This window comes from Tamandua tetradactyla, chromosome 2 (assembly GCF_023851605.1).
Source record: "Tamandua tetradactyla isolate mTamTet1 chromosome 2, mTamTet1.pri, whole genome shotgun sequence".
NCBI classification, from domain to species: Eukaryota; Metazoa; Chordata; class Mammalia; order Pilosa; family Myrmecophagidae; genus Tamandua; species Tamandua tetradactyla.
The window spans coordinates 149,697,352-149,724,261 of NC_135328.1; the positions used below are offsets into that span (position 1 = coordinate 149,697,352).

Consider the following 26,910-nt stretch of genomic DNA (forward strand, 5'->3'; position numbering starts at 1 on the left):
ATTCCTTCTTGTAGCTGCTCAGTAGACCATTGTATGTATATACCACAGTTCCCTCTTCCATCCCGCAGTCGTTGTGCCCTTAGGCCACCTGTGTCCCTTGCGAATCGTGAACACTACTGCCATAAACACTAATGTGCACATGTCCATGCACGTCCCACTCTCAGTTCCTCCAGTTATATTCCTAGCAACGAGGTTGGAGGATCGTGTGTCAGCCCCACCCCTAGCCTCCTGTGGAATCACTATCCAGTACCCTTTCTTGATAGAAACATTTAGAGAACTAGGAGTAGGAGGGAACTTCCTCAATATGACAAAGGCATTTATGAAAAACCCACAGCTGTCATACTCAAAAGGTGAAAGAATGAAAGGTTTTTTCCTACAATCATCAATTAGACAAGGATACCTGCTTTTCACCACTTCTGTTTGATATTGTACTGGAAGTTCTAGTCAGAGCAGTTAGGCCAGAAAAATAAAAGTCCAAAATGGGAAGAAAGAAATAAAACTATCCCTATTCACAGATGACCTAATCTTAAAGGATCTAAAAAAAAGCTACCTGATCTAATAAATGAAATCATCAAAGGGTAGAATATCAAAATCAGTGATGTTTTTACATACCAGTAATGAATGATCTGAAAAAGAAATCAGAGAACAATTCCATTTACAATAACAATTGAAAGAATAAAATATCCAAGAATAAATTTAACCACAGATGAAAATAATTTGCACACTGAAAATAAGTAATTACTCAAAGAAGATCTGAATAAGTGGAAAAATATGTGCTTATGGATTTGAAGAATTAATGCTATATTGTTAAGATTTCAATGCTTCTCATAGCTATTTACAGATTCAGTGCAATGCCTATGAAAATTTATCAGTCTTTGCAATCATCAAATTCATCCAGAAGGGAAAAGGGACCCTGAGTAGCCAAAACCATCTTTAAAAAGAGGAGCAAATTTGAGAGACTCACACTTCCTGATTTCAAACTTATTGAAAAGCTAGGGTATGCATAGGTAGTGGTAGAATGCTCGCCTGCCATGTGGGGGACCCGGGTTCGATTTCCAGCCCATTCACTTCCCCTATACAAAACAAGCAAGCAAACAAAGAAAGAAAAAACAAAACAAAAACTCAACAAATGGTGCAACAATAACAGGATACTCACATGGAAAAAGAATGAAATGTGACCCTCCTGCCATATAGCATGCTAAAAAAAAACTTACTGAAAAACTACAGTAATCAAGTTAGTATGATACTTGTTCAAGGATAGGTTATATTTAAATAATCAATGGAATGGAATTGAGAATTCAGAAATAAACCCCTACACCTATGCACCTATGTCCAAATGGTTTATGGCAAGGTGCCAAGTACATTCAGTGTGGGGGAAAGAATAGTCTCTTCCAAAAAAACAGTTCTGGGAAAATTGGATATCCACATGCAAAAGATAAAAGCAGCACCCTACCTAACATTGTATACAAAAATTCAAAATGTAACAACTATGAATTAAAACTATAAATCTCTTAGGAGAAAACATAAGGAAATACCTTCAGGATCTTGTAGTATGCAGTGTATTCTGAAGCTTTACACCAAAAGCACGAGCAACAAAAGAAAAATAGATAAATTGGATATCATCAAAATTTAAAACTTCTGTGCGTCAAAGGACATTGTCAGGAAAATGAAAAGACAACAAATAGAGTGGGAGGGAGTATTTGAAATCTGATAAGTGTATAATATGTAAAACATAAAGAATTCCTATAACACAACAATAAAAAAAATACACAATGTTGAAAATGGGCAAAGAACCTGAATAAGCATTTCTCCAGAGAAAATATGCAAATAGCCAATAAGCATATGAGAAGATGTTCCATATCATTAGCCATTAGGGAAATACAAATCAAAACCACAGTGAGATACCACCTCACACTCATTACAATGGCTCTTATTTACATAATGGAAAGCAACAAATACTGATGAAGGTATGGAAAATAGGACCCTTGGTACATTGTAGGTGGGAATGTAAAATGGTATAGCTGCTGTGTGTAACAATTGGGCAGTTCCTGTAAAAGTTAAAAATAGAACCACCACATGCCCTGAAAATCCCACTTCTCAGTATATTTGAAATTGAAATCAGGGACTTGACCAAATATTTTTGTATATCACTGTTCAAAGCAACATTATTCACAGTAGCTAAAGCGTGGAAGTAGCTGAGTTTCCATGAGATAAATGGGTTAACTAAGTATAGTATATATATATATATAACCCAAGAGATAAACGGGTTAACTAAGTAGTATATATATATATGTATACACACACACACACACACACACACACACACACACACACACATACAGTGGAATATTCTTCACCCATGAAAAGAAATGAGGTTCTGATACATGTTACAATATGGTTGAACCTTGAAGATAGCATGTTGAGCGAGACAGATGTATGACAGGACAGGTATTGAATGGTTCCATTTACATGAAATAATTAGAATACACATCCATAAAGAAAAAAAGTAGAGTATAGATTGCCAGAATGGGGTGAAGAGGAAAGTGGGATTCATTGCTTCATAGGTAAACAATTTTATTTTGGGGGTGATGGAAAAGGTTAGATAATGGACGGTCCTGAACATTTTGTGTTCCCACTGAATTCTATGCCTTGCAGTAGGTGAGATGAGAAATTGTATGTTTTGTATATGTTTCCAGTGTTTATAAACGTCAAAACAATGACTAAGAAGACAATGACATGTAAGTGCAGAAGATGACCCCGGACTGAATCTAATAATGGAGGCTAGAATGCCCAAAGGGACAGTATAGGACAATTGGGGTTGGGGGAATATATATTATAAGCTTTATAGCAATGTTAAATTTCTTAAATTTGATAGTTGTACCTAATGGGTTACATGAGGGAATACCTTTGTTCTTAGGAATTATACATGGAAGTATTGAGTGTTACAGGAGCATAATGTATGCAACCTACTCTGAAAAGTTTAGGAAGTGGGTGGATGGGTGGATAGATGGATAGACAGACCTTGATATAACACATGGCAAAGTGTTTGGTATATCTGGAAATATGGATATGGTGCATATTGGAGTTCTCCATTTTGTATCTTGCAGCTGTCCTATAAGTTTAAATTATTTCAAAAAACAAAAGTTTTTAAAAAGCTGAGAAGACAGATATCCTGCATAATAAATGTATATTCACTGAACAATGGTCAGTCTAAATTTTACAGTATTTTTAAAGACATAGTTTTACTTTTTGTTACAAGCAATAATTTTTTTAAAAAATGCTGCTAAATAAAGTTTTGCTTTAGTAATTAAGACATTTATAATTGGCTCAATAGTCTTACATAAAAACACTTGTAAACATCTCAGCCTTGGGAAAATTCACCATGTTTCTGTTTTATAACGCTTAGTAATAATAGCGTGTTTCTTTTCTGTTCCTCTTGTGTTTCCTCTCTCCATGAAAAACCACTGTCTGCCTGTGATGCCACTCCCCTCATAAAAGCCTGTACTAGCTCACCTTTGCCTTTGGAAAAAGCCTTGTACTGCCTTGTTGGTTATAAGGTGCTTTCTCATCCAGCCTCAGCCTCCCTTTCTGATCTCAGTGCTCATTATATCACTATGTTGCAGTCTTCTACCACACTGAACTTCTTTTGAGATCTTTGCATAAGTTCTTCTCTCCAACTGAAACACTCTTGCCCATCCCCACCACCTGTGGTTCCTTTCCTGACTAGCTTTTACTAATCCTTCAGGTCCCAGCTAGCCCGGCACATAGTAGATAGTTGGGTAAAAGTTTGCTGAGTGAACAAATAACTGAAGCCTCTCCTGTCATGGTGCTGCCCCTACATATTAAGCCACCTTTCGATAAAAGTCCAGTAGTCTAGTACATATGACCCATTGCTGGACAAACACACCCCCTCCCCCAGAGCCCTGTGAGGCAAGGACCCTGCACTGCGTTCAGTTATGTAATTCAAGTGCCTAGTATTTCATGTACCATTTCTCCTTTTGATCTGCAGGGACTTCAGAACCAGAAGTCTAGGTTTAGGTGCAGGCTTTACCACTAATTTTTCAACTGGGTACAATTAATTAAGTGTCTACTCTTTTATATGTAAAATATGGATCAGAATGTCTCATGGATTATTAAACAGATCAAATGAGATCTTATATCTGAAAGTTAGGCAATATAAAGCACCTTGCAAATAATAAGTATTAGGTTCAAGTAACTCAGATGAGACCTGGATTGAAAGCCCAAAAAAGGTAGTTTTTTTCCTCTTCCATTACATAGTGACATAAATAAAATTGTTTTTGCCCTAAGCATTGAAGCTGGCATTTACAACTACAACTTGAAAGATCTGCATAAGTAAAAGTAAGATATTTTGTCCCTATCTACCATTTGGGTAATCAGATCCCTCCCCTGATTCTAATTTCCCTGATGTTAGATGATAGGAATTTTAAGACAAGTCAGTAGCTAAGACAGTTTTGTCAAGGTAGAGGGGTTAAAACCTTGGATGTTATTGTATATGCTTTTGTATATAGGGCAGTGTAGTAGCAGGGAAAGAAGTGGAATGCTTTTTGCCAGTTACCCTAGTTGCACAGCTGGTAGAACACTGGGGGCCTGAGATAAAGCCTTGAATGGGTCATTAGTTTTTGTCTTCCTCAAAGCAATTCATGTGAAGAGAAGCAGGCAGGCAAATAAACACTGAAAATATTAAAGTGTAACAAGAATATTTTGTAAAATCTATATTTCTCTCCAAATACAAATCTGACACCTTTTTGTGAAGAGAAACAGCTCAGTCAGTCTGCCTTTATAATGGGAGACACTGCTAAGGTGCTGTAGTGTGACCATTACTTCACACATGTGGTGAAACCTCTTTTGTTGAATTGGCTTGAAGAAGCAAGACAGTTATTCTGTGAATTTTTAACAAATGCCAACATGAAAATAAATTGTCCATGTGTGAAAAGAAAAACGTGCTTTGCTTTTTGGTGACTTATAGAGTTTTGGATATTTCATTGATACCTTGACAGTGCTGTAACTTTCTGCTAGTTGGAGAGGCACTGTTGATGAAAAAAATCTAGTTTTGGTGTAATTTATTCTGTGCTCTATTACCCTCAGATTAGCCTGGGCATGCAAGCATGCCCATCTCTCTGTCTCTGTCTCTGTTTCTGTCTCTCTTTCTTTGCTGTTTTTTTTTCTCTTTCAGTGGTAGGATGAACCATCATTTGGACTTTGTGCTTAACCCCATTTTTTCAAAGTATTTAAAGGGTAGCTTGCAATGTTTGTTGTATTACCTAAAGAAGAAAAGGATTCACATTTGGAGACTAGAATCCAAGTTAAAATTCCTTCCACTTTAATTTTTCAGAAATTCCTGTTTGTGCCTTTATTATTTATTTGACTTTGTTTTTGAATCAGTTTTGTAACCACACACACACACCCAACTTCAATTTAACAGTGCATTTTCATTGTATGATCCCTTTAATTTAGCCCATTTTAGGGTTGTGACAACCTGTTATTAGTTACTTTGTTCCATGGAGCTTTCCTCTCTACTTCCTATATATCTTCTCCCCTAAATATGCCTTAAGGTAAAAGTTTACTTTTTAAATTAAATACTATTTCATTTTATTTTTTAGAATCTTGCTATAGTATCTCTACAGGTAAGTTATATCTTTCCAGTGAAAAGTTTTTTCTCATTCCCACTATAAAAATTATTTTATAGTTTTATCTCTATGTGGCAAATGTGGCTTGTATTTTTAAGACTGCAAAGATCAGTTGCTTCTATATATTTTTTTGATCTGCTAAGATTTGGACAACTAACTCCAGATTTTTTTTTTCTGCAACAGTTTTGCAAATAAGACAGTCATGTATAGCATATTTTCTTTAGACCAGGAAAAAAAAAACTATTTAAATCATAAATGGGACAGTGCTAAAGAAAACAAATGTCTTAAAAACTCACTTTTCTATTAACAATATAGATGAACGCTTTAGAAAAGGTAATTCTCTGTTGGGCCAGTTTTCCAAGATAGCAGTGAAGGGAATTTTAAGTTAAAGTAAAGAGATAAAATAAATCTTGAGAAAAAAATATATCTCTGGCTTGGTATTAAATATTGGTCTCTTTAATGAAATTAAAGTAACATTTTCCCCAGACTTACACTTACTTAACTTGTTAACTGCCTTGTAATGAGAATATTATTTGTCTAGTAATTTCCCATTGATATTAATATAATTACCTTAGGAAAATGACCCCATATAAAACAATCCTTGAAGTGCAGACCATATGACTTCAGATAAGGTCTTTGGGAACCTCACCACCCTTCCTGTCTTTAACTATTGGACACTTAGAGTATGGAACTCAGAAAGTCATCAGATGTTCAATACTCTGTGCCTTTGAAACAAATTTTAAGACAAATCATTAACATCTTACTAGTGGTTGAAACAAGCCTGGAAGAGATCAGGCTTTTATCCCATGGGTTCCAGGTGCAGTTGAGAAGGCCCCAACAGTAAAGCGGTATACCCATTTCTTCTGCCAAGGTTTGGAGTGGAATTTCTCCTAGCTCGAAAAAGAATGGCCTTACTTTACGTACTTGGTCTCCCTTTACATCCCATAAGGAACTTAATGGGTTGAGTCATCCAGTGCGCAAACGCCACCATCCCTGTTCTCACACTCAGCATCTATCTAAGCACTTAAGCACTAAATGGCAATCTTGATTAGTTTTGCTTTTTATTTAAAAATAGGCGACCTCTGGGGTATCTATCCAGTCAGGAAGGGTGTACACTGAGTGTTGTGCTGCTTACAGCTGATCAGTACTGTAGGTCTTGATTGAGGGCCCTGAAACTGATAAGTTTAACTTTTCTGAGTCAAATAAAATGGCCAGCCAATTACTTCTGGAACAAGGTTTATAGAAAAGACAATGCTTTCTGCGTAGCCTATTCCGTGAGGAAAGCTGCCCACCAGTGTTATTGGCTCCGATGGATGAGAGGAACCAGCAGGCCCAGCACGGGAGCAGAGAGCTGCATCACCTCCACAGGCAAGGACAGTTACTTGTCTGTCAGGAGTCCTCCCTGGCGTTGATCACCTTGGGAATTAACCACCATCCAGTAGTAACTTGCAGTCAGCTTTTTCGAACAAAAACTCTTTCCTAGAACATCAACAATGGATCCATCTCTCAGGGGCAGACTCTATTAAGAAAAGTAGTAAGATTAATTTCCTGATTTGAGACTATCCATTATTAATGTATCATGAAAAATATTACTGTCACAAGTATTAAAATACTTATGTTCTCATGACTAGTCCATTCATTTTAAAATGAAAAGTAGCTGTCTTTGGGATCCAAAATATTTTATGTATATGATCAGCACAATTTCTCATGGAAGCAGACCTACTCTGAAGGTTGCTTAGTTAGCAACATTGGAAATTAAAGGAATCATGGATAAACTCCACATATATAATAGAGGTGAGTCTCTCCAAAAGTTATAAAATTATGGAAATTGTTGCTTAAATGAATATTGTCTCTCTGGCACCTTTTTCATGTATCTCTGTTTTCCAATCAAACCGCCTTTTGGATATATATTTTTTTCCTTTAAATATCATGGTAGTTATGGATAATTGTGCATCTAGGAGCCATTCTTTAGGGTAAATTTGTATAAAGCTGGTTATAAAGTTTAACTTGGGTTAATCTTATTTCCAAATTCTTAACTGTTGTATTAACCTAGCTAATAGCTACCAGTTGGCAAGGGCTACCAGGGCTCTCAGTCTTTAACAGGAAGAGCAAATGAAGAGTTCACTCACGAGATTAAACTTGGAGAACTGATATGGATGTCTGTTGAATAGTTTCAGTTTAGGGTAGAAATTCTCTCATATGCACTCCTCCCCCTGAAGTAAGTAGGAGGGGAGCTAGACCAGAGCAGGGAAGTCAGCAGCTGTCATGTAAGCCAGGTGAGGAATGAAGGAAGACTAGGATAGTGACAGAGGGGTGGGAGGAAAATTAACAAAATCAGGCTGTATTTAGGATTTAGTGAGTGAACGGATTGGAGAGACTAAAGTAAGAATTCTCCTTGCATTTGGTTTGGATGGCAGTTCCATTCACAGAGATAACTAAAATTGGAACAAAGTTAAATTTGGTGGGAAAGAAGAGATTTCAGATTTGGACCACTTAAGTGTGAGATGCTGTGTGAAATTCAGGTGGAGCTCCCTCATCGGTAGTTCAGTAAGTAAATATTCTGAAATTCAGGAGATGTTTGAGCTGAATATGACTTACCACATGATTCCATATTGCTTTGATCACAATGCCTTTTGGCTCCTCAGTCCTTCTTCCTTTAATTTCCTTTTCCCTGTAGTAATTCTTTAGGTTTCATTAGACTCCTGAGGTACTATGCTCTGAGTTTAGTTTGTATTAAAATGCGTTTATTTATTCTTTACTTTTGAGTGAGAGTTTTCTGTCAGTATTCTGTCAGTGCCATTCTACTATATCCTCTTGTTATTGAGGTGTCTAATTATAATTCCTTTATAAGTAGTCTTTATCTTCATTCACTGCTTTTAGAATCTTCTATTTGTCTTTGGCACAATTTCATGATCATGTACCCAAATGTGAATTTAGTTTTTTTATGCTGTTCCTGACTTTTATGCCTCTTGAATCTGAAGATTCATGTCTTTCATCAATTCTGGAAAAGTCTCTATTATCTCTTTGACTACTGATTCTTTCTTCCCTATTCTCTCTTTTCCTTCTTTTTTTCTTAACGGTCAGAAAATCTTCCATTTAGAATTTGCCAGCTGGGCTCAGTTTAGATTCTGATTTTGTTGGCAACATCCGAAGTGTCATAGTCAGAAGCCAGTCAAACCTGTGCCTTCTTCTCTCCATCAAGCCTGAACAGCATGTTGGCCTTGGCCACGTCGATGTTGTAAGGCTTGTTCACAGCCTGTTTGAGCCGATGCTTGTTGGCCTTGATGTCCAGAAGAGTGTTGTTGTCTTCGATCTTCTTCGTGGCTGATTCACTGGTCAGAGAGAGCTGATGGTGGCAGAGTGGTCAAGCTTTTTCCTTTGGGAGCACTTTTCCAAGAATACTTGGGTTGTCTTCTGAGACATGGTGTCTTGGATTGTGGATAAAGTGTGGATCCTCTTTTTTTTGTGGCTGTGAATGCTTTTCAGTACTGCCTTGGCTTTCAAAGCCTTTACTCTGGCTTCAGTTTTGAAAGGGACATGGGCTTCCTTCTTTGCTTTCAGCACCATCTTCATGAAAAGTCTCTTCCTTCTTTATAGAATAGCCTTCTTGGCCTACCTTCCATCTCTGTCTCTTTACCTACATCCTAAGAATTTTTTTCAGATTTATTTACCAATTTACTAGTAAACTTTTCTACTATATTTAGTCTGTGGTTCAACCTGACTACTGAGGTTTTTTACCCCTGCAAAATGCTTTATTGTTTACACTTGGTTCATGGTTTGCTAGAGGGCTGGAGGGAGGGGTTCAGGCAGAAATCTGGATGCTAGGGGAATTCAGAGGGGCTCCCCAAAGGCTTCTAGGTTCTAAAAGCTCCTAATGATACCTGAAGGTGAGCCTGTCAAAGAGATACTCACCCAGCCCAGGCTGTGGAAGCTTCATCAGGTTGTCACCCATTTTTTTTTTCATTTCCTCATCTAGATAATGGCTTTCCAGGAAGTATGAATCACTCTTGACAGAACCCAGGGCATGCATACCTAGAAGGACCTGGTTCAGGTTCTACTCCAGGGCCATGGCAGCTTCCATGACATCCAGATACTCCACTCATCTTGGAATGGCTTTGGCATATCTTGGAAGAGGGTGAAGCCACCAGGCTGATTTTACATCTTCAAAAGATGCTCATAGCACTCACTCTTCTCACAAAAGAAAATGTGTTAGCTGATCCCAGAAGTGGGAGATGGCCAAGAAGATGGGCACAGAGATTGCAATTAGAGAGGAAGTTAAAGGCTGGAGGTGGGTAGGGATGTAGTCCCCAGGTCTGTTCATCATGCATTATCAGTAGAGTCTTTACATGTAAATGGATTAAACTCTCCAGTTAAAAGGCAGAGATAGGCAGAATGGATAAAAGAGCACCCCTGACTCCCAGGGATGTAAATCTCTCTGGCAATGTATGACGTGACCCCCAGGGGTGAGCCTGGCCCTGGCATTTTAGGATTGAGAAAACCTTCTTGACCAGAAGGGGGAAGAGAAATGAAACAAAAGAGTTTCAGTGGCTGAGTTGTTTCTAGTAGAGCCCAGATGTCATTCTGGAGAATATTCATATGTAGTATATAAATGTTCCTTTTCAGTTTTTGGTATATTAGAGTAGCTACAGGGAAATATCTGAAACTGTTGAACTGTATTACAGAAGCCTTGATTCTTGAAGATGATTGTGTAACTATATAGCTTTTACAGTGTGACTGTGTATTCTAGTTTGGAAGCTGGTGGAATGTGACATACCAGAAACAGAATAGCTTTAAAAAGGGAATTTATTAAGTTGCAAGTTTACAGTTCTAAGGCCATGAAAATGTCCGAATTAAGGCACAGCTATGAAAATGTCCAAATAAGGCACCAATAAGAGGTTATTTCACTCAGGGAAGGCCTGTGAAGTTCAGGGATTCTCTCTCAGGTGATAGGGCACATGGTGAACGTGTTGACGTCTGCTAGCATTCTCTCCCAGCTTCTTGTTTCATGAAGCTCCCCCAGGGGCATTTTCCTTCTTCATCTTCAAAGGTCTCTGGCTGAATGGACTCTAAAGCTTTTTCCAGAATGGTTCCCTCTTAAAGGGCTCCAGTAAGCATCCCCACCTTGAGTGGGTAGAGACGCATCTCCATGGAAACCATCTAATCGAAAGTTACCACCCACAATTGGGTGGATCATATCTCCGTGGACAGAATGAAAAAGCTCCCACTCAGCAGTATTGAATGAAGATTAAAGAAATTGGCTTCTCTGGGGTACACACTAGATTCAAACCAGCATACCATGTGATTGTACAGATGAGTAAGAAAATAAAGACAAAAATAAATAAACAATAGGGGAGATGGAGGTTATGGAAGTTTTATGTGTTCTTTTTACTTTTATTTTTATGTTCTTATTTTTACTTTTTGGGGATTAATGAAAAATTTCCAAAAATTGATTGTGATGATGAATGTACAGCTATATGATGATACTGTGAAACATTGATTGTAAACTTTGGATGATTATACGTTATGTGAATATATAATATATTTCAATAAAATTGTGTTTTTTAAAAAAGAGTAAATCCATCATCACCCAACTGTATGCTGTCTGTAAGAGACTCACCTTAAATCCAAAGATATAAGTAGGTTGAAAGTGAAAGGATGGGAAAAAATATATATGGGAAATAGTAACCAAAAGAGAGCTGAAGTAACTATTCTAATATCAGATAAGATATACTTTAACTCCAAAACCATTATGAGGGACAAAGATAGTAGTTATATTCTGATAATAGAGACATTTTAACAAGAAGAGGTAGCAGTTATAAATATATGTGCAGCAAACAACAGAACCCCAATATGTATGAAGCAAATCCTTACAGATGTGAAGGGAGGAATTGATGGTTTTACATTAATAATAAGAGACCTGATTATAGCACTTTCAATAATGAATAGAACATCCAGTCATAAGATCAATAAAGATATGCAAAACTTAAATGATATTCTAAATAACTAGACTTTACAGATATATTTTGAACACATCACCCAACAAAACAATGTACATTCTTCTTGAGTGTACATGAATCATTCTCCAAGAAATACCATATGTTAGGTCACAAAACAAGTCCTCATAAATTCAAAAAATATTGAAGTCACGCAGGCCACAGTGGCTCAGCAAGCAGATTTTTCAGCCTGCCATACAGGAGACCCAGGTTCAATTCCCAGTGCCTGCCATGCCCCCCCCAAAAAGATACTATACAATGTATATTCTCTGACCAACAGCAGAAAAACTACAAGTCAATAACAGAGGGAGAAATGAAAAACTCACAAATCTGTGGAAATTAAAGAACATACGTTTAAACAACCCATGGGTTAAAGAGGAAATCACATGGGAAAGTAGGGAATAACTTGAGGCAAATGAAAATAGAACATACCAAAACTTAGGAAATTCAGTAAAGGCAGTGCCAAGAGGGAAATTTATACCTCTAAATGCTTACATTAAAAAAGAAAGATTTCAGGGCAGGCCACGGTGGCTCAGCAGGCAGGAATGCTTGCCTGCGATGCCAAAGGACCTGAGTTTGATTCCCGGTGCCTGCCCATGTAAAAAAAAAAAAAAAAAAAAAAAAGAAAGATTTCAAATCAGAGACCAAACATCAAAACTGAAAAAACTCCAAAAAGAAGAGCAAAGTAAACCCAAAGTGAGCAGAAAGAAGGAAATAATAAAGGTTAGGACAGAGATAAATGAGATAGAAAAAACAACTGCAGTATAATCAAGAAAACCAGAAGTTGGTTCTTTTAAAAGTTCAATAAAATCGACATATTAGCTAGACTAAATTTAATCAATGTAGACTTTAGCTAGACTGACAAAGGAAAAAATAGAGAGGATACAAACAGTAAAAATAAATGAAAAGGGGAATTTTACCACTGACCCTGCTGAAATATAAGGGACCATAATAGGATGCTGTGACAAACTATACAGTTAATTAGGTGTGTTTGGAAGCTACCAGAATGCGATATACCAAAACTGGAATGGCTTTTAAAAAGGGAATTTAATAAGGTACAGGTTTACAGTTCTAAGGAGGGATAAAAAAATAAATAATGGGCAATAAAGGGTAGAAAATTGGGTAGATTGAGATACTGTAGTTCAATGAGAGGGAGGGGTAAGGGGATGAGATGTATAAGTTCTTTTTTTTTCTTTTTATTTCTTTTTCTGGCTTGATGCAGATTTTCTAAAAATGATCATGTTGATGAATACACAACTATGTGATGATATTGTGAGCTGTTGATTGTATAATGTGGTTGGACTGTATGTGTGAGGACTTTTCTCAATAAAAATATTTTTTAAAAAAATTTGTATAGAAGGGTAAGGAGCCCCAAATATCTAAAGCCATCTTTAAAAAGAAAAATGAAGTTGAAGGAGTTATCCTTTCTGATGTTAAAAGTTATTGCCAAGTCCCCTTGGGGGAATGGTGAGAAAGAGGGAAAATTCAACTTCCCTATATGGAGAAGGCCTGATAGTCTCACAAGCGATGAGGACAACTAAATCAAGAGGCCAAACCCTCAATCTTGGGGTTTGTTCATATGAAATACACTCCACAAGGGATAGGCTCAGCCTACCTAAAATTAGGCCTAAGAGTCACCCCCAGAGAACTTCCTTTGTTACTCAGATGTGGCCTCTCTCAGCCGACATGGCAGGCAAGCTCACTGCCCTTCCCCTCTTCACATGAGATATGACTCCCAGGGGTGTAAAACTCCCTGGCAGCATGGGACAGAAATCCTAGAACAAGCTGGGACTCCGCATCAAGGGATTTAGGAAACCTTCTTGACCGAAAGGGGAAGAGTGAAATGAGACAAACTTAAGTGTCAGTGGTTGAGAAATTCCAAACAGAGTCAAGAGGTTATCTTGGAGGTTATTCTTACACATTAAACAGATATCACTTTGTTAGTCAAGATTTAATGGAGAGGCTGGAGGGAATTGCCTGAAAATGTGGAGCTGTGTTCCAGTAGCCATGTTTCTTGAAGATAATTGTATAATGATATAGCTTTTGCAGTGTGACTGTGTGATTGTGAAAACCTTGTTCTGATACTCATTTTATCTACAATATGGACAGATGGTTGAAAAATATGGATTAAAAATAAATAAATAACAGGGAAACAAACGTTAAAATAAATTGGGTAGAGGGAAATACTAGTGGTCAATGAGAGCGAATGGTATGTTCTTTGTTCTTTTTATTTCTTTTTCTGGAGTGATGTAAATGTTCTGAGAAATGATCATGTTGATGAATATTCAAGTGTGTGATGATATTGTGAGCCACTGATTGCATACCAAGTTTGGAATGTTCATTTGTTAAGAATGTTCGTATTGTATGTTTGATAGATTTTATTAATAAAAATTGGAAAAAAAATTTTTTTTAAGTTTTTGCAAAGTCACAGTTATCAAAACAGAATGAAACAGGCACAAGGTTGGCTATATAGACCAATGAATTGAGAGCACAGAAATCAACCGTCAGATTTCTGGTGAACTGATTTTTTTTTAAATTTATTTATTAATTTAAAAAATAAGAAACAAAATAAAACAACATACATAATCAGTAATTCACAATATCATCACCTAGTTGCATATTTATCAATTTCTTAGAACATTTGCATTAATTCAGAAAAAGAAACAAAGAGACAATAGAAAAAGAAATAAAACTAACACAAAAAAAAAAAAAAGATTATACCTATCATACCCCTTACCCCTTGCCTTCATTGATCACTAGCACTTCAAACTAAATTTATTTTAACATTTGTTCCACCTATTATTTATTTTTATTCCATATGATCTACTCGTCTGTTAACAAGGTAGATAAAAGGAGCATCAGACACAAGGTTTTCACAATCACACAGTCACATTGTTACAGCTGTATCATTCAATCATCCTCAAGAAACATGGCTACTGGAACACAGTTCTACATTTTCAGGCAGTTCCCTCCAGCCTCTCCATTACGTCTGTTTTTTTTTTCTAATTAAAAAAATTAACAAACAAAACATTAAGATATTATTCCATTCTACATATACAATCAGTAATTCTTAATATCATCACATACTTGCATGTTCATCATTTCTTGGAACATTTGCATCAATTTAGAAAAAGAAATAAAAAGACAACAGAACAAGAAATAAAACGATAACAGAGAAAAAAAAAAAGATTATACATACCATACCCCTTACCCCTCACTTTCATTTACCACTAGCATTTCAAACTAAGTTTATTTTAACATTTGTTCCCCCTATTATTTATTTTTATTCCATATGTCCTACTCTTCTGTTGATATAGTAGCTAAAAGGAGCATCAAACACAAGGTTTTCACATTCACAGAGTCTCATTGTGAAAGCTGTATCATTGTTCAATCATCATCAAGAAACATGGCTACTGGAACACAGCTCTACATTTTCAGGCAGTTCCCTCCACCCTCTCCGCTACATCTTGAACAACAAGGTGCTAGCTACTTAATGCATAAGAATAACCTCCAGGATAACCTCTCAACTCTGTTTGGAATCTCTCAGCCATTGACACTCTGTGTCATTTCACTCTTCCCCCTTTTGGTCGAGAAGTTTCTCTCAATCCCTTGATGTTAATTCTCAGCTCATTCTAGGGTTTTTCTCAGTCCCTTGATGCTGAGTCTCAGCTCATTCCAGGATCTCTGTCCCACGTTGCCAGGAAGGTCCACACCCCTGGGAGTCATATCCCACGCAGAGAGGGGGAGGGTGGTGAGACTGCTTGTCCTGTTGGCTGAAGAGAGAGGCCACATCTGAGCAACAAAAGAGGCTCTCTTGGGGGTGACTCTTAGGCTTAAATTTTAAGTAGACTTGACCTATCCTTTGTGGGGTTAGTTTCATATGAACAAACCCCAAGACTGGGGGCTCAGCCTATAGCTTTGGTTGTCCACACTGCTTGTGAGAAGATCAAGAATTCAACTTGGGGAAGTTGAATTTCACCCCACTGTCACCATTCCCCAAAGGGGGCTTGCAAATACTTTTCCAGTCACTGATCAAATCACTCTGGGATTCATTGGGGCATCACTCTGGACAAACCAACAAAATCTCATGTCCTACCTGAGATTCCAAGTACTTATGACATTCAATCAAACTATCTACATGGGTTATATTAGGAAATGCTCTAGTCAAAATATGAATTTTGTACCAAATAAACATTTTTTTGCTTTAGTCTCACACATAAGGTGACATTCTAAAGTATTAATTATCATCTGTTTTCAGCACCCTGCAATAATGACATTTCTTTGTTCTTCCTCATGCAAAAACATTTTTAAAATTTGTACATTGTACATTTCACTATTACTATACACTCTAGGCATTCCTAGATTATACCATCTCGATCTTTACCATCTATCTTTCTTTCTAATTTCATTTATGTCCCCAGCCCTCCTCCTCCCTCTATCATTCTCACATGCAGCTTCATTCAGTGTTTTAACATAATTACGTTACAGTTAGGTAGTATTATGCTGTCCATTTCTGAGTTTTTAGATTCAGTCCTGTTGCACAGTCTGTATCCCTTCAGCTCCAGTTACCCAATATCTCACCCTATTTCTGTCTCCTGATGGTCTCTGTTACCAAGGAAATATTCCAAGTTTATTCACTAATGTCAGTTCATATCAGTGAGACCATACAGTATTTTTCCTTTTGTTTCTGGCTAATCACACTCAGCATAATGTCCTTAAGGTCCATTCATATTGTTACATACTTCATAACTTTATTCTGTCTTACAGCTGCATAATATTCCATCTTATGTAAATGTCAGTTTGTTTAGTCAACTGTCTGTTGATGGACATTTTGGCTGTGTCCATCTCTTTCCATTACATCTTGAATAACAAGATGATATCTACTTGATGCATAAGAGTAACCTCCAGGATAGCCTCTCGACTCTGTTTGGAATCTCTCAGCCATTGACACTTTGTCTCATTTCCCTCTTCCCCCTTTTGGTCGAGAAGGTTTTCTCAATCCCTTGATGCTGAGTCTCCGCTCATTCCAAGATCTCTGTCCCACTTTGCCAGGAAGGTCCACACCCCTGGGAGTCATGTTCCATGTAGAGAGGGGGAGGGTGGTGAGACTGCTCGTTGTGTTGGCTGGAGAGAGGGGCCACATCTGAGCAACAAAAGAGGCTCTCTTTGGGGTGACTCTTCGGCCTAAATTTTAAGTAGACTTGACCTATCCTTTGTGGGGTTATGTTTCATATGAACAAACCCCAAGACTGGGGGCTCTGCCTATAGCTTTGGTTGTCCACACTGTTTGTGAGAATATCAAGAATTCAACTTGGGGAAGTTGAATTTCTCCCCGTTCTCACCACTCCCTGAAAAGGGCTTTGCAGATACTTTTCCACTCACTGATCAAATCACTCTGAGATTCATCGGGGCATCACTCTGGACAAACCAACAAAATCTCATGTTCTACCTGAGATTCCAAGTACTTATGGCGTTCAATCAAACTATCTACATAAGTTATATTAGGAAATGCACTAGTCAAAATATTAATTTTGTAACAAACAGTTTTTGTTTTAGTCTCACACAGGTGACATTTTAAAATATTAATTACGATCTATTTTCAGTACCCTGCAATAATGACATTCCTTTGTTTTTCCTCATGCAAAAACATTTTTTAAATTGAACCTTGTACATTTCACTATTATTATATTATTATTCCAAGTTTATTCACTAATGTCAGTTCATATCAATGAGACCATATAGTATTTGTCCTTTAGTTTTTGGCTAGTCTTACTCAGCATAATGTTCTCAGGGTCCATCCATGTTGTTACATACTTCATAAGTTTATTCTGTCTAAAGCTGCATAATATTCCATCATATGTATATACCACAGTTTGTTTAGCCTCTCATCTGTTGATGGACATTTTGGCTGTTTCCATCTCCTTGTAATTGTAAATAATGCTGCTATAAACATTGGTGTGCAAATGTCCGTTTGTGTCTTTGCCCTTATGTCCTCTGAGTAGATACCTACCAATGGTATTGTTGGGTCATATTGCAATTCTATACTCAGCTTTTTGAGGAAACGCCAAACTGCCTTCCACAGTGGTTGCACCATTTGACATTCCCACCAACAGTGAATAAGTGTGCCCCTTTCTCTACATCCTCTCCAGCACTTGTCATTTTCTGTTTTGTTGATAATGGCCATTCTGGTTGGTGTGAAATGATACCTCATTGTGGTTTTGATTTGCATTTCTCTAATGGCCAGGGACGTTGAGCATCTCTTCATGTGCCTTTTGGCCATTGTATTTCCTCTTCTAAGAAGTGTCTGTTCAAGTCTTTTTCCCATTTTGTAATTGGATTGGCTGTCTTTTTGTTGTTGAGTTGAACAATCTCTTTATAAATTCTGGATACTAGAGCTTTATCTGATATGTCGTTTCCAAATATTGTCTCCCATTGTGTAGGCTGTCTTTCTACTTTCCTGATGAAGTTCTTTGATGCACAAAAGTGTTTAATTTTGAGGAGTTCCCATTTCTTTCTTTCTTTCTTCAGTGCTCTTGCTTTAGGTGTAAGGTCTATTAAACCGCCTCCGATTATAAGATTTGTAAGATATTTCCCTACATTTTCCTCTAACTGTTTTATGGTCTTAGACCTGATGTTTAGATCTTTGATCCATTTTGAGTTAACTTTTGTATAGGGTGTGAGGTACGGGTCCTCTTTCATTCTTTTGTATATGGATATCCAGTTCTCTAGGCGCCATTTATTGAAGAGACTATTCTGTCCCAGGTGAGTTGGCTTGACTGCCTTATCAAAGATCAAATGTCCATAGATGAGAGGGTCTATATCTGAACACTCTATTCGATTCCATTGGTCAATATATCCGTCTTTATGCCAGTACCATGCTGTTTTGACCACTGTGCCTTCATAATGTGCCTTAACGTCAGGCAGCGTGAGACCTCCAGCTTCGTTTTTTTTCCTCAACATACTTTTAGCAATTTGGGGCACCCTACCCTTCAGATAAATTTGCTTATTGTTTTTTCTATTTCTGAAAAGTAAGTTGTTGGGATTTTGACTGGTATTGCGTTGAATCTGTAGATCAATTTAGGTAGAATTGACATCTTAACTTTATTCAGTCTTCCAATCCATGAACACGGTATGCCCTTCCATCTATTTAGGTCTTCTGTGATTTCTTTTAACAGTTTCTTGTAATTTTCTTTGTATAGGTCTTTTGTCTCTTTAGTTAAATTTATTCCTAAATATTTTATTCTTTTAGTTGCAATTGTAAATGGAATTCATTTCTTGATTTCCCCCTCAGATTGTTTATTACTAGTGTATAGAAACACTACAGATTTTTGAATGTTCATCTTGTAACCTGCCACTTTGCTGTACTCGTTTATTAGCTCTAGTAGTTTTGGTGTGGATTTTTCAGGGTTTTCGACATATAGTATCATATCATCTGCAAACAGTGATAATTTTACTTCTTCCTTTCCAATTTTGATGCCTTGTATTTCTTTTTCTTGTCTAATTGCTCTGGCTAGAACTTCCAACACAATGTTGAATAACAGTGGTGATAGTGGACATCCTTGTCTTGTTCCTGATTTTAGGGGGAAAGTTTTCAGTTTTTTCCCATTGAGGATGATATTAGCTGTGGGTTTTTCATATATTAGCTTTATCATTTTAAGGAAATTCCCTTGTATTCCTATCCTTTGAAGTGTTTTCAACAGGAAAGGATGTTGAATTTTGTCAAATGCCTTCTCTGCATCAATTGAGATGATCATGTGATTTTTCTGCTTTGATTTGTTGATATGGTGTATTACATTAATTGATTTTCTTATGTTCTTCAACCATCCTTGCATACCTGGGATGAATCCTACTTGGTCATGATATATAATTCTTTTACTGTGTTGCTGGATTCAATTTGCTAGAATTTTATTGAGGATTTTTGCATCTATATTCATTAGAGAGATTGGTCTGTAGTTTTCTTTTTTTGTAATACTTTGCCTGGTTTCGGTATGAGGGTGATGTTGGCTTCATAGAATGAATTAGGTAGCTTTCCCTCCACTTCAATTTTTTTGAAGAGTTTGAGCAGGATTGGTACTAATTCTTTCTGGAATGTTTGGTAGAATTCACATGTGAAGCCGTCTGGTCCTGGACTTTTCTTTTTGGGAAGCTTTTTAATGACTGATTCAATTTCTTTACTTGTGATTGGTTTGTTGAAGTCATCTATTTCTTCTTGAGTCATAGTTGGTTGTTCATGCCTTTCTAGGAAGTTGTCCATTTCATCTACATTGTTGTATTTATTAGCATAAAGTTGTTCATAGTATCCTGTTAATTAACTCCTTTATTTCTGTGGGGTCAGTGGTTATGTCTCCCCTTCCAATTCTGATCTTATTTATTTGCATCCTCTTTCTTCTTCTTTTTGTCAATCTTGCTAAGGGCCCATCAATCTTAGTGATTTTCTCATAGAACCAACTTCTGTTTTTTTTTATTTTCTCTATTGTTTTCATGTTCTCAATTTCATTTATTTCTGCTCTAATCTTCATTATTTCTTTCTTTTTGCTTGCTTTGGGGTTAGTTTGCTGTTCTTTCTTCAGTTCTTCCAAGTGGACAGTTAATTCCTGTATTTTTGCCCTTTCTTCTTTTTTGATATAGGCATTTAGGACAATAAATTTCCCTCTTAGCACTGCCTTTGCTGCGTCCCATAAGTTTTGTTATGTTGTGTTTTCATTTTCATTTGCCTCGAGATATTTACTGATTTCTCTTGTAATTTCTCCCTTGACCCACTGGTTGTTTAAGAGTGTGTTGTTGAGCCTCCACATATTTGTGAATTTTCTGGCGCTTTGCCTATTATTGATTTCCAACTTCATTCCCTTATGATCTGAGAAAGTGTTTTGTATGATTTCAATCTTTTTAAATTTTTTGAGACTTGCTTTGTGACCCAGCATATGGTCTATCTTTGAGAATGATCCATGAGCACTTGAGAAAAAGGTGTATCCTGCTGTTGTGGGGTGTAATGTCCTATAAATGTCTGTTAAGTCTAGCTCATTTATTGTAATATTCAAATTCTCTGTTTCTTTATTGATCCTCTGTCTAGATGTTCTGTCCATTGATGAGAGTGGGGAATTGAAGTCTCCAATTATTATGGTAGATGTGTCTATTTCCAGTAGGCGGGACCAAATTTTGAAAAGTCTTGTGTGCTATTCTATTAAGTTTGGATTTCATTCTGTTCTGTTATCCAGTCAAGAGTCAGTGAATACTTTTTAAACAAATACCACTGGCAGGATTCAGTGGGTAAGTGAAGGCACTGGCCTTGGATATGAGGACAGAGTTCCTTCTTATTCTGAAAGAATTCTGGATGCAGACATTTGTAGGTTAGAGGGCAAGGCATGGTGAAAGTACTGATGCCTCTTTTTCCTGTGTGGTGGGTGGTTTTTGACATTTAGTGATCAGGCTAGGGAAGGGTTGGGGGAAAAGGGTCAAATGTGAATCTATCCATTGAAAAGAACTAACCAAAAAGAAGTGTATCCCAGTGACCTAGAACTCAGCTGAGTACAGGAACTTGAATTTCCAAGTGTATACACAGTGACATCCCCTCTGAGGATGTCTTATTTGACTGTCAGAATGATCTTGTAAGCCAGGGCAAGACGTTTACTGACTGTTTTACATTGTAAGAGTCCCTGAGTCACACAGGATTGCTGAGGCAGCATTCTAATCCAGATCTGATGTCAAACAAATCCAGAGTGTATTTTCATTTCCTTCTCTCTATATATAGCTTTTGCTGTAACTCCTGTTTCTTAAAGGACATTTCTGATTTTTCATATCAGTGTACCCCTCTTCATTTGAGATGTGATAATACAAGTGTTTGTGACTATATATGCATGTCATAAAAACTGTAAATTCACTAGAAAACATTTATAGATTTGTATCATGGATGAAATGTATAAATTATATGTTATTACAGAGTTTTTAAGGCTCTGTTCAGTAAGTCCTTTTGAATAATATAAGTAATTATCCATTTTATTACATTTTTTAAATTTGAATTTTTCCACTTTTGATACTAACTTGGGACATATACTTCCATAATACATGTAATAATTCAATATACTTTTATAACATATAGGAAATTCCATTTATATTTTGTGAAATTCCCTTCCTGGAAAGTTTGATAGTTTCTAGATTCTTGTAACTAAAAGAAAGCTTTCACACCTTTTTTAAAAAGCAGCTGGATTCTCTCAGCTGTCATAATTTCTATTCACAAACTATGTTACAAGCTGACATTTTATAAGAACTTTCTAAAGGAAGCAAGATACAAGCAAATAAATATGCCACCATAAATGGGTAGAAAATTATTGGTCAAAATTTTATTTTTTAAAATATTTTAGGGAAGTCTTTTAACATTTATTTCATTCAAAAAAAAAAAAAGATTTTTAAAACCCCCCATAGAACAAACAGAAAGAACACCTTATGGTGTAGATATGACCATCCCATTTTACAGATGAGGAAACAAATAGTAGACATGCATTGTTTCCATCTTGTTCTTTTTTTTTTTAACATGGGCAGGCACCGGGAATTGAACCCGGGTCCTCGAGCATGGCAGGCAAGCACTCTTAGCTGCTGAGCCACTGTGGCCCCATTATTTCCATCTTGATGTGAAAAATAGAAATGCCTCTTTTTAGCTAACTTTGATCATCTGTTTGTTTAGAAGACTATGAAGATATTCAATAACCTTTAAAAAATGTGGTTATCTCTATGGTGGGAGCCTTTTTTAGTAGAAATACTGCTGGTGTTTAAACATAGTTAAATACTATGTATTACTTTACATACCTCCTAACTGGGTCTCTTAGCTTTTACCATTCTCCATACTGAATTAAAACATTCAGAAATATAAGTCATATCATATCCCTTTCTTATAAAGGCCTGTGTCAGTGTTACTCAGTCTGAAAGTCAGACCCTTTTTGTACAGGATCACAGATATAAGGGCTTTCTGAGCCCTATAATTATTTGGAAATAGGAGCTATATATAGGAAATATATGCATAGTAAATAGGAGCTATGAAATACTTCATAGTTAAGAGATAAGTTGACCAATAGAAAATGGGCTAAGGATATAGTTCTAGAAAAGGGAATTAAAACAACTCTTTCAAAAATGAAATGCTCAGCTTTACTCATGATGAACAATATAGAACAAAACTTGATGAGGTTCTGTTTTCCGTTTACTGTTATCAAAGATCAGAAACTCTGGTAACTCCCTAAGTTGGCAAGGGAGCAGCAAAGCAGGCCCTCACATGCACTGCTGAAGGGCTGTATACAGGTACAGCCTCTGTTTGATCAAAACAGCATCCTAGGAAGAGGGAACAGGAGAGACTAAAGCTTGTGGAAGAAAAGAGCTTTGTATTCTCTTGTAGGAACTTTCAGAAGGCCAGTGGACTTACAGGATGAGAGAAGAAAAGTTAGAGGAAATGGTGTTAAAATGAGAAAGGTGACTACCAGACTGCATAAGATATCATGAGCCATAGTTAAGTGTTTGAATTTGATTCCCAGGTTCAGTCGCAAGCCTTGAAGGGTTTATGCTGGTGAGAAATATGGCCTAGTTTCCTTTTTGTTCCTGAAAGGTAATTCTGGCAGCTTTGTGAAAAATGATCCAGTAGGAGCAAGGGAGGAAAGCTAATAGATCTGTCGGGAGACCAGTGCTGTCATATGGTCAGGAGATGATGGTGTCTTGTCCTAGGCTTTTGTAGAATTTGGAATGGAGAAGATTGGGCTCTCAAGATACATCTCAGAAGGAGGCACTGGGACTCACTGATGGATTTGTTTATATAGAAAAGGGAAGAATCAGGGTGACAGAGGCTTCTGACATGAGCAGCATTTGGGTATGTAGTAGTGCCATTTACAGTGGAGAGGAAGACCACTGACAGAACAGGTTTGAGGGAGAAAGTCAGCAGTTGTTTGGAATAGGAGAGTACACCTCAAACCCTCAAGTTTAAGATTTCTCTGTAAGGGATGGTATGAATTAGGTCAAGTCTTCGTATAAGTGTCCACTGCTATTTAGGAATCAAGCTGAGCAATTATTGCTGTAGGACATTAAAGGAGAGAAAAACAGTGTGCCAGGAAAAGCTGCTTCTTTCCCTGAGCTTGAGAGTTGGGTAGGATTTTTAAGTGACATATTCCAAAGATCAGAAAGTAAACAGAGACTCTCAGATGGGTATACATAGTATATCCAGCCTGTCATGAGTGGAGAGTTTGCAGTAAAGGTGGTCATCACTACTGCTACTGCTTTTGTCGGTACCTCATCAATAAGAGAATATTTCTAGCAGTTAAGATTACTTGCATTTTCTCCCTTTCCCTAGTTCAAGTTCACAATCTATTGGGTTCCTATTGCTGTGTTCAGAATTAGGACCAGGGTAGGCCCATTGCGTCTTTTGCCCTTCCACATCCTCCCTGCTGGGACGAGATGGCTTTGATCTTTTCTTTAGTTTACAGAAATCTCGCAGGACCAACCTACTTCTCCCCATCCACCGTCCATGCAATTCCACATCCATATTTGTGTGTATAGAAATTATGAAACAACTGAATTTACCTGCCTCACTTATTCCCACTTAGGTTTTATCACAGGCTCACAAAGAAACCCTCAGATGTCTCAATATGGACCTCAACAGACAGGACCATCCATGTCACCTCACCCTTCTCCTGGAGGCCAGATGCATCCTGGAATCAGCAGCTTTCAGCAGAGTAACTCAAGTGGGACTTATGGTCCACAGATGAGCCAATATGGACCACAAGGTAAAAAAAAAAAAAATTTCCCCAGAATGTTTTGTGGTAGATGGTAGAAGTGTTGTTAGTATGCTAGTTCTTCAAGAACTTAATTTTATATGCATCTTTAAAAATTATTTTGTTACCTGGCAATTTTGTGAGATTAATGCAAACCCAAGTCCTTCAGTTACCCATAATGATGGGACAAATAATTATAGCAATAATTATAGCATATAGCATTACACATTTATGCATCAGACACTCTGGTATGTGCTTTCACACATGTGTTATTAATGAAGGAGTAAACCTTTTTCTGTGGTGTAGTTCTAAATGCTTGTGGGGAAAAAAAAACATAAGCCCTGTCCTTAAAAAGTTTCTGATTTAAAAACTTGGGTTTTCTTATATACTCTCGGTGGCTATCTTTACAACAATATGCTCACTATTCAGGAGGATGTCATCACAGTGAATCTTCTCATTTTGTCTCAGAAATGCTGTATTGGGGAAATCAGAACAACTGTTTGTCATTATCAGTCTAAATCTTGGAAGAAACTAGACCAAGCCTGAAATTGGACATGAGGCTTTTCAATGGGAAAGATAAAGGAAGAGTAGAAAAATAAGTGGAGCCTTTCCCAAAATGCATTTATTACATTCTATCTCCCTTCCTGGAATTGGACTTATGTTTTGTCAGACATGTGTAGAATCCTTTTATCAAGGTTTTAAAAGTGATACATATGTATATATTTTTTTCAAGTTGCTTTTAGCAATAAGGCATTTGAATTTAGCACCTTCTTTGTATTTTTTTATTTAAATTAGACATTAATGGATAATTTAGAGAGAATGAGATAATCTGGCTCAATTTCCAGAATTTCCTCACTTCTGAAAATACCAGGAATATTCCAAGTGAGAATGAACAGTGCCCACTAGGAAACCGTAGTAAAACGTCTGCTGCTTCCACAACAAAGTCAAGTCTGCCTATATTAAAATCTTAGTGTTTTCTAGAGGTATGTGAGTATAACAAACCTTGTTATATTGAGGGTGGTTGAGCCCCTCTAGACATTGAACACAGCCTATAAGGCAAAGCAGTATATGATGGAACCCAGGCACCTCCTTGACTTTTACCAGTATGTTTCTTAGAAAATCTTACCTTTCTGATATATAGTACTTTAATTTTTGAAAAGTCAGTAGTCAGTGAATTGCCTTGTTTTTTTGAAGATCTCTTTCTGAAGCATTTTAAGCTTGCCAGTATAGCAGTTTCGTGGCCTTACACTGCTTTGTGTGTGATAGAATCTTCTCTTTCTGTAATGAAAACTGTATTAGAACACCCAAAATATAAAACTCTTTATATAGTCCCTTCCTGCCTTTGTCCACATGTATACAGTCAAGGTCAGCATGGATATAGACTGTATTTTGCTTTGGTCCCTTTATACCATGCCCTAAACAGTTTTTCTTGTTATTAGTTCCAGTAAGCTCTTGGAGTTTAACAGTCCCAGTTGAGAGCAAGAGTCAGCCCCAGGCAACTTGCAGTGATTTGTAACTGAACTGAGACAAAGCGGTGAAGCACTGGTGAAGCACCTGTGAGAGCCCACCTGTCTGCTGCATCCCTTGCTGGGCATGCTGGGCTGACATGGAAAAAAATATGAGAACATGAGTGAAAGGTGGAAAAGCTGTTTATTAGTTGTGATATGCGCAGGAAATGTAGACTTCTGCATAGAATGTGATTGGAGATAAGATTGGAGCCTTGTTCTCAGAATTAGGGTGGCTGCAGGTCTAGGATTTAGCCCTTAAAAATCCCAAAGGTTTCCAGTCATCTTCGAAATTAGGATCTAAACTTACTTGAAAAATTCAATCTTCCTCTTACTGTTACTCATAATAAGTGAAGACTGAGCTAAGAGTACTGAACCTGAGAGGCTTCTCATCCCAACTCCTATGTCTGGGAAAATTGTTTACACTCTCTGTGAATTACTTTTCTTCTGGAAGATAAGAAAATTGGGTTATATTACCTTGGAAGTTGCTTCCATTCCTAATTTCTGAGTCTAATATTTGCTTCAACTCCGGGTCCTTTTATATTAATGCAGCTCACTGGCTCCCCAGGATAATCTTTGGCTATACAGCAAGAAGGATTTCTGTCTTGGGGTTGTTGTCTTTTCAGGCACAAATACTGGGTTTAAGTTGATATTAGAAGCAGTTTGGAATGAAGATGGTATTTCCCGTTCTCGGCACCTTGTCATGTGTCATGAACGGAAGCACCTCTTCTCCCTCATATCAGCATTTGCAGGTTCCCTGCTGGTTGCTCCCTCACCTCTCCGCGTTCCATTCTGAGGTGTGGACACTCCTGGGTCCCTTGCTGGCTGTAATCACTGCATGTTCAAAGTCATTGTCCTGGGTGCCCTCTGTGTTCCATTCAAAGTCATTCTCCTTTCCTGTGTTCCTCTTTCCTCAGCAAACTCTTAGTGACAGGGAAGTGTACTTGGAACATGTTGTTGTTCAATTGAATATATGTTCTTACCTTTACATTTCTCTTTTTGTGTTGCTCCTTTTATTAAT

The 26,910-nt window shown here is 37.2% G+C and overlaps 1 protein-coding gene across 1 annotated transcript in view; it reads left to right on the forward strand.

Moving 5' to 3' along the window:
• The window catches only part of ARID1B (AT-rich interaction domain 1B), a 574,571-nt gene that overhangs the window by 468,597 nt on the left and 79,064 nt on the right, over positions 1 to 26,910 (forward strand). Inside the window, 1 exon segment of the mRNA XM_077149343.1 lies at positions 24,217 to 24,396. Within this exon segment, the coding sequence (XP_077005458.1) occupies positions 24,217 to 24,396 (180 nt within the window).